Source organism: Schistocerca gregaria, chromosome 4, assembly GCF_023897955.1.
Source record: "Schistocerca gregaria isolate iqSchGreg1 chromosome 4, iqSchGreg1.2, whole genome shotgun sequence".
NCBI lineage: Eukaryota > Metazoa > Arthropoda > Insecta > Orthoptera > Acrididae > Schistocerca > Schistocerca gregaria.
Genome location: NC_064923.1, coordinates 201,153,317 through 201,165,561, shown reverse-complemented (window position 1 = coordinate 201,165,561; position 12,245 = coordinate 201,153,317). Strand labels below are relative to the sequence as shown.

At 37.3% G+C, this 12,245-nt stretch overlaps 1 protein-coding gene across 1 annotated transcript in view; it reads left to right on the top strand.

Moving 5' to 3' along the window:
- The first annotated feature begins 6,980 nt into the window (after positions 1–6,980).
- Positions 6,981–12,245, top strand: part of LOC126266631 (cell division cycle protein 16 homolog) — a 175,557-nt gene continuing 170,292 nt past the window's right edge. Inside the window, exon 1 of the mRNA XM_049970989.1 lies at positions 6,981–7,432. Within this exon, the coding sequence (XP_049826946.1) occupies positions 7,355–7,432 (78 nt within the window). The 5' untranslated portion in view covers positions 6,981–7,354. The remainder of the gene's footprint in view (positions 7,433–12,245) is intronic.

Below are 12,245 nucleotides of genomic sequence, written 5' to 3'. Positions count from 1 at the left end.
GATGGCATCCTCTTGGGTAAAATATTCTGGAGGTGAAATAGTCACCCATTCGGATCTCCGGGCAGGAACTACTCAAGAGGATGTCGTTATCAGGAGAAAGAAAACTGGCGTTCTACGGATCGGAGCGTGGAATGTCAGATCCCTTAATCGGGCAGGTAGGTTAGAAAATTTAAAAAGGGAAATGGATAGGTTAAAGTTATATATAGTGGGAATTAGTGAAGTTCGGTGGCAGGAGGAACAAGACTTCTGGTCAGGTGACTACACGGTTATGAATACAAAATCAAATAGGGGTAATGTAGGAGTGGGTTTAATAATGAATAGGAAAATAGGAAGGCGGGTAAGCTACTAAAAACATCATAGTGAACGCATTATTGTGGACAAGATAGATATAAAGCCCACACCTACTACAGTAGTACAAGTTTATATGCCAACTAGCTCTGCAGATGACAAGGAAATTGAAGAAATGTATGATGAAATAAAAGAAATTGTTCAGATAGTGAAGGGAGATGAAAATTTAATAGTCATGGGTGACTGGAATTCGAGTGTAGGAAGAGGGAGAGAAGGAAACGTAGTAGGTGAATATGGATTGGAGCTAAGAAATGAAAGAGGAAGCTGCCTTGTAGAATTTTGCACAGAGCACAACTTAATCATAGCTAACACTTGGTTTAAGAATCATGAAAGATGGTTGTATACAAGGAAGAACCCTGCAGATACTAAAAGGTATCAGATACATTATATAATCGTAAGACAGAGATTTAGAAACCACGTTTTAAATTGTAAGACATTTCCAGGGGCAGATGTGGACTCTGACCACAATCTATTGGTTAAGACCTGTAGATTAAAACTGAAGAAACTGCAAAAAGGTGGGAATTTAAGCAGATGGGACCTGGATAAACTGAAAGAACCAGAGGTGGTACAGAGTTTCAGGTAGAGCATAAGGGAACAACTGACAGGAATGGGGGAAAGAAATACAGTAGAAGAAGAATGGGCAGCTTTGGATCAAGTAGGGCTAGTAGATGTCCTTGGGTAACAGAAGATACATTGAATTTAATTGATGAAAGGAGAAAATATAAAAATGCAGTAAATGAAGCAGGCAAAAAGGAATACAGACGTCTCAAAAATGAGGTCGACAGGAAGTGCAAAATGGCTAAGCAGGGATGGCTAGAGCACAAATGTAAGGACGTAGAGGCTTATCTCACTAGGGGTAAGATGGATACTGCCTACAGGAAAATTAAAGAGATAGAGGGTCTATACAAGGGCGATTTACTTGAGGACAATGTTATGGAAATGGAAGGGCATGTAGAAGAAGATGAAATGGGAGATACAATACTGTGTGAAGAGTTTGACAGAGCACTGAAAGACCTGAGTCGAAACATGGCCCCCGGAGGAACTACTGGCGGCCTTGGGAGAGCCAGTCCTGACAAAACTCTACCATCTGGTGAGCAAGATGTATGAAACAGGCGAAATACCCTCAGACTTCAAGAAGAATATAATAATTCCAATCCCAAAGAAAGCAGGTGTTGACAGATGTGAAAATTACCGAACAATCAGTTTAATAAGCCACAGCTGCAAAATACTAACACGAATTCTTTACAGACGCGTGGAAAAACTAGTAGAAGATCAGTTTGGATTCCGTAGAAATACTGGAACACGTGAGGCAATACTGACCTTACGACTTACCATAGAAGAAAGATTAAGGAAAGGCAAATGTACGTTTCTAGCATTTGTAGACTTAGAGTGAGTTTTTGATAATGTTGACTGGAATACTCTCTTTCAAATTCTAAAGATGGCAGGGGTAAAATACAGGAAGCGAAAGGCTATTTACAATTTATACAGAAACCAGACGGCAGTTATAAGAGTCGAGGGGCATTAAAGGGGAGCAGCGGTTGGGAAGGGATTGAGACAGGGTTGTAGCCTCTCCCCAATGTTATTCAATCTGTGTATTGAGCAAGCAGTAAAGGAATCAAAAGAAAAATTCGGAGTAAGTATTAAAATCCATGGAGAAGAAATAAAAACTTTGAGGTTCGTTGATGACATTGTAATTCTGTCAGAGACAGCAAAGGACTTGTAAGAGCAGTTGAATGGAATGGACAGTGTCTTGAAAGGAGGATATAAGATAAAACATCAACAAAAGCAAAACGAGGATAATGGAATGTAGTCAAATTAAGTCGGTCGATGCTGAGGGAATTAGATTAGGAAATGAGATACTTAAAGTAGTAAAGTGGTTTTGCTATTTGGGGAGCAAAATAACTGATGATGGTCGAAGTAGATAGGATATAAAATGTAGACTGGCAATGGCAAGGAAAGCGTTTCTTAAGAAGAGAAATTTGTTTACATCGAGTATAGATTTAAGTGTCAGTAGGTTGTTTCTGAAAGTATTTGTATGGAGTGTAGCAATGTATGGAAGTGAAACATGGACGATAAACAGTTTGGAGAAGAAGAAAATAGAAGCTTTCGAAATGTGGTACTACAGAGAAGAGAAGTTTGTGGCACAACTTGACCAGAAGAAGGGATCGGTTGGTAGGATATGTTCTGAGGCATCAAGGGATCGCCAATTTAGTATTGGAGGGCAGCGTGGAGGGTAAAAATCGTAGAGGGAGACCAAGAGAGGAATACACTAAGCAGATTCAGAAGGATGTAGGTTGGAGTAGGTACTGGGAGATGAAGAAGCTTGCACAGGATAGAGTAGCATGGAGAGCTACATCAAACCAGTCTCAGGGCTGAAGGCAACAACAACAAGAACAACAACAATAGTATGGACCTGAACTCCACAGACCAATTTCGATGTAGCAGGATGAGTTAGTTTGAAGGAAGTTTGTGTGCCAAGCAATCTCCTTCCTCACGAAAAGCAGATTGCTGTTTGATCTTATTTACTTACAACAGTAGTCCCTTAGGTATGAAAAGCTACGAAAACTTGGGCTCAAAGCTATCTAAAATACGGCCAAGTAACCAACGGAGTCGTACTTTAAATCTTACAGAACAATAACTTCTTCCAATTTATAATACGACACCAAATGGTGCAGAAGCTGATGATTTAAGGAGGCAGTAACCAAAATTCAGGTACTAGTTACGACTTAAAGTAAAGTCTCAAGCAAAAATCTATCTCTCTCTCTCTCTCTCCAAACACATGTATAAATATTCATATTATTAAGATATAAGTTATTTAATAACAGTAGTGAAAAAGGGTTGGGTGCTCATTTGTTCCAGTAGAAAATTGTAGATGCTTTTTCTAGCAAGACATTACAGAAACATGATAAGAACTACATTGTTCGTGAAAAGGAACTTTTGTCTAGTCATTAGGCTTTTACTAAATTTAAAAATTACTTGCTGGGACTCATAATCTTCATAATTTCTGATGATAAAGCTCTAAGCTGTTTACAGGAACGTACGTCCTATTCACAAGTGGGCATTTTTCTTACAGCAGTTTGATTACACGTGTAAATACAACGCAGAGAAGGAAAATCTTATTTACAATACTTAGTCTAGACTACCAGTGGTGAGGGGGGGGGGGGGATGGATGTGAGGGCAGCAGTGAGCATATTGGAAAAGATTTCAAAATCATATATATGAAAGGAATTAAAGACCAGAAAGAAATCTGGAAAACATATATTGAAATAAGGAGAAACAAACCTCATGATGAAAGTTGGAGACTTGTCAAAAATAATCTGTTAAAAAAGAAAAGGAAAGAGTTGAGAAATATAAATAAATTTAATAAGAAGTCGGCCATGCCCTTTCAAAGGAATCATCCTGGTAGTTGGCTGAAGCAAGTTAGGAAAATCACAGAAAACCTATATCGGGATGACTGGACGCGGATTTGAACTGTCGTCCTCCCAAATCCGAGTCAAACGTGCTGAAACCGTGCTACCCCGCTCGATTCTGGAAATTATGTTAGTCAGAGCAGTTGACTGCCATTCTATGAAGTACGTACTTGAAATATTTGGGCATTGTAGAGCTTTGGAGTGTATTAAAAATTCAGGAGAATATTAAATTTTGTAACCTAACCAAAAGAGTCAGGAACAACTTAGTTACATGTGACAGATGTCAGCATGTAAAAGCCAGTAGATAGACATGTTGTGTAGCAGCAGATAAAACTTGACTATTGGTTGGTTTGTTCGTTTTGAACATTGTTAAAAGTTTATGTTTTGTATGACTTGTGTGATTTTTAGATGTCATTGTCTCTTATAAGGGCCTGAAAACTATTTGTGTGAACAGCCAGAAACCATTGAAGAACAGGCTTTTCAGAGGTCCACTACTCAGCTCAATGAAACTGTAATAATTCTCTAATGCAGACGACATAGGAACTATGACAAGAAATAAAAGTCTATTGTCGTTTATCTGAGCAGTATATTCACCTACAAGCTCACATGCAGAAGTATTAGTTTTGGCACTCTACAAATTTCAGAGAGCATTTCTACACTTCGTTTGTAATTACATTAAGTTAAGTGCTCATCTTAAGAATGGAGATTAATCTGAAGCACTTGCCATGCAGGTTGCACATGATACAGAACATTGAAATAAAACACTGGCTTTCCACTTATTTATTGATCCCAGTAAGTTTAGTTTTACACAGTTGCATTAGATAAGCACGATCTCTCATTCGACCAAAAAATCATATCAGTCATTATTAACGACATCTGAGGCTGAGTGTGTCTGGCCATGGCAAGAATCACTTCACAGTTTGTGCCATTGTAAGACATATCACATACGACTGACAGTGACTGAATAAACTTTTTGGTGCGGACATGTCAGTTTTTATATACTTTCAGTACAGATGGTGAACGAATCACTCCCTCCAAAGTCACTTCCAGTGTTGGTAATGGCGCACACTTATTACCCTTTTTGACTAGAAAATTATTTATATCGTTCTTATTTGAAGACTAACAACGATTCCAATTTTTCTCTAAGGGGACTTTGTTTGTCTTCTATACAATTCTTAGCCGAATAGTTCTTAAATTTTGATTCTAGATTTTTTCAAGTGGAACCGAGTGTAGAGAGTGACCTCTGAACTGGCTCTCTTCTAATTTTGGTACCTCTGTTAAATTACAATATCATCCTGAAAATTAGTGAAGTTTCATTATTACTTATAACAGATACAGTGCTCTCAGCTTAGTAGCTTAATTACAAAGATAAGTCAATCTAACTCGTTGTACAAAATTTAGGTCCGAAAATTGGTTGTTACTTAATAATTAAGGACGTAATGGAGGTAGCTTCATGAAAACTGATGCCATATATGTTTTATGATGAACTGAACCTAATTCCAAAAGTGGAACTTTCTAACCTTAATATTACACACATTTGAAATTTTTGTGGGTACATCTCAGATTTATGATCTGTTCTTAATATAACAGAGTCGTTTTCCATCTTTATGCTGGAGTGCATACTGTTTGTTTTCTTTATATTCAATGTTAATTGATTACATACTGCACAACCATAAACGACTTTGAGAATTTCATTTGCTGTCTCTAATTGGAGTTCAATGGTTGCTGTTGACCGCAAAGAGTACTTTTCCTTCGTGTCTTATGTGGTCTAGAAATCACTGACATATGGCAAGAACGTAATTGGACCCAATACACAACCCTGAGGAACTTCAATTTTTATATACTTCACTAAAAATTCATCATTAGCATATGTGTGAATGATATCTGCCGCTTTCAGCCTATTGTCCAGGTAAGACAGAAACCATTCGTTTACTATTCCTTATACACCTAGTGCTTCCAACTTGTTTTGTGGTATTTTATGGCCAACAGTGTCAAAGGCTTTGGACAACACTGAGAAATATCTTTAACACAGCCATTCCTGTCAAGAGGCTGAATAACTACCTTTATGAATGCTATATTGACCAATATTGTACTTTTTTTACTTCTGAAACCAAACTGTGCTTCTTTAAAATGTCATAGTTTCGATGTGATTCATTTGTCCATGTTTCAGGATTGATTGAGTTATTTTTTAATTTGGTCATGTACGCACTCGAAGATCTAAAAAAAGGATTCACAACAAATCTTACTGTAAACTACAGTCACAATAATTTCAGTTTTCAGTAGTTACTTTACTGGGACACTGAAAGTCAGCAGCAGTATCCATCACTTGGTACTGAACAACAAAGCCAGTTCACAGCTCCCTCACTTAAGGAAGGCTGCAGTCATGTCCTGTCTTTAATGACTTGCGTGAAATACGATGGTTCAAAATAAGTCACAGAATTATAATTTGCAGGACATTTGAGCCCAACATTTGCGTTTTCTATTACTCTTAAGGCTAAGTCACAATGTCAGTCATGGCATCGTTACGTCAAGGTGTATTTACAATCTCCATAATATCACATCAATTCACTAAGCCCAATCCAGAACTATGTAAGTGACGTTATGAGTTTAGTATTCGTGATACAAAAAGCCAAAATTCAGGAATTACCAACGGTAAACTTTATGAATTGCCAAACCAAACTTCATAAAGTATTTTCTTGAGAAATTTTGTGTTGTTAAGTGCTAAGAAATGAAACATTTCAAAATATTGACATTTATTTGCTAGCGGACGGCAATAAATAGAGCCTGTATACCTTATCCCAAGTAATAACGCCATGAACAATTGTAGGCTTATTTTTCCCCTTCATTAGAGCTTACTTTATCACTTAAAATGTTATTTATCTAAAATTGCAACTTCAAATATGTTCTTGTTAATGTACAGCATGTGTGGCTGCTCTGTTCTATTACTGTAGAACCTAAATAATTTTTCGCTTTGAGATATCTGAACTCACATGTGCAAGAACACTCAGTCGAAAAATCGAAATCGGCATAGAACATCCGCAGTTTCCTACGGAAACGAAGTACAATAATCAGATAAGGATTGTAAAGACGTAGAAGCTCAAATCTTCCACTATATCGTGAGTGAGAAAGTCGAAAATGCGTAACTTTCGATGTCTGCGGACGTCGACACCGTCAAAACTTTACCTTAACGTGAGGTGACGTGATGTGACGGTTTGCGTGAATACTTCCAATCTGAAAATCACTGTGGAATGTTTTGAATGTCGTAATCTGAAGGCCAGAGTTCAATGGCCTTTATTTAGTATTTAGCTCAGCTTTGATTGTATTACCAGCTGGATGACGTCATGACTCCCCCCCTTTCCTTCCCAAAATGATTTTAGTTGTCGTATTGAAAATAATGCTACTATAATAATGTAAAATTCTTGTGCAAACGGTAGATTGTGACGCCACTTCATTCTATGACGGCCAAGGAAATTTGATCATCACCGTTTTGTTTTCCTTCCTCCTATAATTGTAACATCGTTGGATTGTTATTTTCAAACACCAAAGTGATCGCAGGTGCCGCAATAATTTGAAAGCTTGTTTATTGTTTAGGAAATATGGCCAATAAGGATGAAACTGAAGTAAATGTAAACATTGAAAAATATCGGAGGCTGGTGAAACACTACATTGACTTGGTAAGACTGTGGTTTTAAGATGGATTTTTTTCTCGTATATATTCGTGTTTTAACTCTTTTAAAAGAGTTATTTGAAAGCTTCATTGTCACTTTGTAGGTCACTGCAATGAGATGTAGGTTATCATATGCCTGAAAGATCGAATTGAATGGCCACTACAATAGTACTGATGCGAAGTGTTGATAAATGTTTGAAAAATCAGAGCTACCTGGATATAATTTTTTGTGGTTATTGATTCTGGTATTCGATTTATAATGCATCGTCATATAGCTACTCAAGTTTTGTGCATTGGGTAATTCGTACATAAGATTTACGATCTTATGATTTTGGCTGGGTGATCAATTCTGAGATTTGTGATTGTTTGTTTCTACATAAAGATTCTGGAGCGGAAAAAAAATTGTCAAGTCTGAACAATTTTAAATTTGCATTTTAAACTGTGATTCTGTCAGACATTTGAGTAGAGTGTCAATCATCGATAGATGTTATTTTACTGTTTTTGTACCTAAATTAGATTCACTAGAGTGTAGTGGACATCAGTGTTAATGCTGTTTTCGTGCCTATGTTTGTTGCACTCTGACTGAAATAGGCTCTACTGTTGTCGAAAACTTTGACCACTGAGTAAATGTACTTTCAGGCCGTGATCGATATTGCCAATTGTTTATACGTGCACCTGCAATCCGTGTTTTGCAACCTCTCCATGCTCAATTTCAAGTACTTGGTTTTGAACACATTTTGCTTAATTGAGGAGTTACTTTATGATAAACCATTATACAACGTCACTTAGGTAGATGAAAGTATTTCATTACTTTGTGCGGCCTTGAAGTTGTTAATTAATTAGCGCCAGAAATGAATGGACGAAAGTCTTATACGAAGTATATTATTATTATTTTCCAATTCAAGTTTTCAAGTGCTAAGGACTTTGCATTGTGTCTGATAATGAGTTTGTAATATGTCATACACCTTCCACTGATTTATTTGCAACCAGAAAAGGGCCAAGCTGTGCTGTGAGCGTGTGTACTAACTTTGAATCAGTAGTGTTTTCAATAGCCTGTAGTCGCCAATGTTGAATGATGTTTTCATTTTGCTGATTAGTTTCAGTTTCACAAAACATTAAGTGGTTATTACCAATACCTAACTGTGTTACTTCCTCTTCTGTAGAAGTTGCTTGCACTGTGAGAGGTATACATTGCTTGTTACTTCTGAGTTATTAATCGCACAAGCAAACGTGATAGTAGGTGCGGTGACTGATGGGAGCGACTGTAAAAGGGAAATGACTTTACGGTCGTTCCCATCAGCCACAGTGCCGAGTGTCAACTTTGTTTGCGTGATTAATACTCTTCACTTCATGGCGTCTTGTGTACTGGGTAGAGGCCATTTAGTTGTGCCTACAACAGTCCTGACTAAAAATTGCAAGTAGCTTTGGACACACTGTATAAATTGCTGACTGTAAAGCAGTCATTTTGAAAGGAAAACTATTATTCACTAAGTACTCCATTATATCAAATGTGGGTGGCAACTAGGTGAACATTGCCTTTTAAGCATTCTAACAATTTTTCAGTGAGATAGGCTGCCTAGTATTTATAAATGCCTGTGGAATAACCTGTAGATATATACATCTAAGAAGGGAATATTTTAATGTCTTACAAAATGCATTGAATTAATATTGTATTATTTATGCAACTAAGAACAACTATTATGTTGAATAGATGAGTGACACCATAGACGCTCTCACTTCTGAGGGTCTTGATAATTTTCCTTTTATGTATGGATGGGGGACAAAGTTACATTTTGTTGAATTTTCTCTGCACCATTCTTTGTGGTACCATGTTCCTTTTCATCTGAACTGCCTCCATAAACTTTCTCATCTGTGTCTTTTGTACCATCACCATTCTCTCCTATTTGTCTTCTGTGGCTTTCTCCTGTCACTATATTCTATTGGTATTATTGTCTGGGTCGACAGAAGCATCCGATCCCACGCGTCGGCTTTGACCTGTGACATAAGGGTGGTGGTAGGTGTGGCGTCATGACGATGCGGAGTTTCGTTTGTGAGTGTGGTGTGTTTTAGAAGTTGCCGTGTTATGGTTTGTTGTGCTCTCTGGTGGTATGTTTAGGTTTTTCGTTTGTGTGGTGTAATGGGCTCAGTTTGCTTTTGCTCATTCTCCAGAATTGTTCGAGTGTCGGCTGTGTTTGTAGTGGAATTCATTTCAGTGAGTTAACGATTTTATGCGAAGGTTAATTTAGTGTTGTTCGTTGTGCATCGTGTGGTAATTTTAGTAAAATTAATCGGTTGTTGTTGTTGTTGTTCCGGAATGGATACGACGAATAAAATTAACAGTGCGCAGGTCAAGGGAAGTGTTCGATCCCAATGTGTGGCTCTGTGTGTTGATATTGGTATCTATATAGGCCAAGGGAAGTGTTTGATCCTGATTTATGGGATCGGTAGCTGCTGTTGAGCTATATAGGTCAAGGGAAGTGTCCGATTCCAGATGATATTGTTTTTAGTGGTATTTGGGGAGTTTTGTGATGTCGGTTTTTTCGTCATTTTGTGTGGTTTTGTATAGGGGTGGGTGTCTAAATTTGTTTGTATTTAGTTTGCCCTCACCAAAAAACACCCCATTTCCCGCACTTGTCCCGTTAGTGTCATTAGGCTTTTTGTGGAAAGTGGGTGTGTGTTTATTTTTCGATGTATTTTCGTCCTCATAATGTGTACGTACTGACTTTATACGCACTATAACGGAATCGTGGTTTATGGTCATTTCCGCCATATTTGTGACATCACAGGTCAAAGCAGACGGGTGGGATTGGATGCTTCCGTATTTCCTATTGTCTGATCTGTAGACTTAAGGTGTGATGTGCATACCCCTGGCTTTTCCTCTGCTTTTCTTAAGCTGTTATTAGTCCTGTTATAATGAAAAATGTGCTTCTGGATCATTATTCTTTCCTTTTGGTGACTACCCTTTGGACAGTAAAGGCATGATCCAAGTTTCTCTGTTGGCTTTCTGATATTATATCTAATTATATGTTATTTTGAGAATGTGTTTCAAAATTTGTTTCACATATTGTTAAGAAGTGTGTTGCGTTAGACCTGTGGAGTTGACTGAAGTATTTGGTACCAGCCATTTGATTTGAACTGAGTTGTAATGATGTCATGTGTGATGTCTAGTTCGTGAATGAGAGTGCTGTTTGAAACAAATGATTTGCTTTAAAGGCCTTTAAATATGTCTGCTTGTGTCTGTGTATGTGCGGATGGATATGTGTGTGTGTGTGTGCGAGTGTACATCTGTCCTTTTTTTCCCCCAAGGGAAGTCTTTCCGCTCCCGGGATTGGAATGACTCCTTACCCTCTCCCTTAAAACCCACATCCTTTCGTCTTTCCCTCTCCTTCCTGAAGAAGCAACCATCGGTTGCGAAAGCTAGCAATTCTGTGTGTGCGTTTGTGTGTTTTGTTCATGTGCCTGTCTGCCGGCGCTTTCCCGCTTGGTAAGTCTTGGAATCTTTGTTTTTAACAAACATAATTGGATACAATTGACACAGAGGGAGAAGGTTATATACTTTAGAAATAGTAGTTTTGAAAACAAGGAAGGTATTTATGTCCAGTGTGCTTATATGGTCGTATTGACCCTAGTGGTACTAGGAAGGTTAAGTATATATTATGTACTACAGAAATTTACCGTCTCCAACTGAGGCTTGTAGTTAAAACTCTTAGATTTGTAGTTCAACGATTACCAAGAAATTCACGGAACCAAATTCTGTGTATTATTCATTATTTCAATTAATTTTTGTGTAATTATATAGAACAGTTCCATTAATTCCTGATATAATTACACATTATAGCACTTATGTGTGTCTCGGATTTGTATAAATATGGTGAATAACTCTTGTTCTTATCATATCAGGTCTGATTATATCTAATTAAATGTACGAGGAAATGCTTAAAAGTAATGCATCAAAATTTTTAATGTGAAATCTCTTAAAGCTTGTTAAATAAAATAAGCTTTATTAATATTTGACATCTTTATTCTTCATATGAGAACTCTTAAAGCTTTTCAAAGAAAACAAAGTTTATTAAAATTCTGTACCTCATTCTTCATGTCTACATATTGATTTCTCAACATTTTTACCCGAGTGATGAACACATTTCTCCCAATGAGAAATGAGTTTGTTGATACTGTCAGTATAAAATGTTTGACTTTGTTGACATTGCCAGTACCTCACCTCTGCTTCCACTACATCACTATCAAAGCGAAGCCTTGAATGTGTGCTTTTAAGTTTTGGAAACAAATGAAATTTGGATGGGACAAACTTGGGACTGTATGTAGGATGATCAATGACACTGAACTCAAGGCACTGGATTGTTGCAGATGTCTCACATTACTGATGTCGATACAGTAATCGCCAAACACAGCTTTCATTCTTTCTATAGATTTCAGTTGGTACTTTTTCTGTGGTTTGAAACTAGATTACAACTTACTGCTTCTCATGCACCAACATAGTTATGTTATACACTGCCGTGATCATGCTACAATTGGGAGTGTAAGAGGGTTGCAGCTTGTCTCAGGAAAGTCACCCAAGTAATATGCATGATATGTTATACCTCAACCATTATTTAGAACAGAATACAAAATTCAGAGGCATTACTTTTCAGTGCACTCTCATACATCAGTAAGCCACAATGTGCTTGCAGCAGTCAACTGATGTGTAATTTCTGGGAAAATGAAAAAGCAGCAAGTGAAAAATATAAAAATGTAATTAATGCAGCAAACTTGCTCTTTAACATAGCTGTAAATCACTGAGTATGTGAATAATTAATGACATT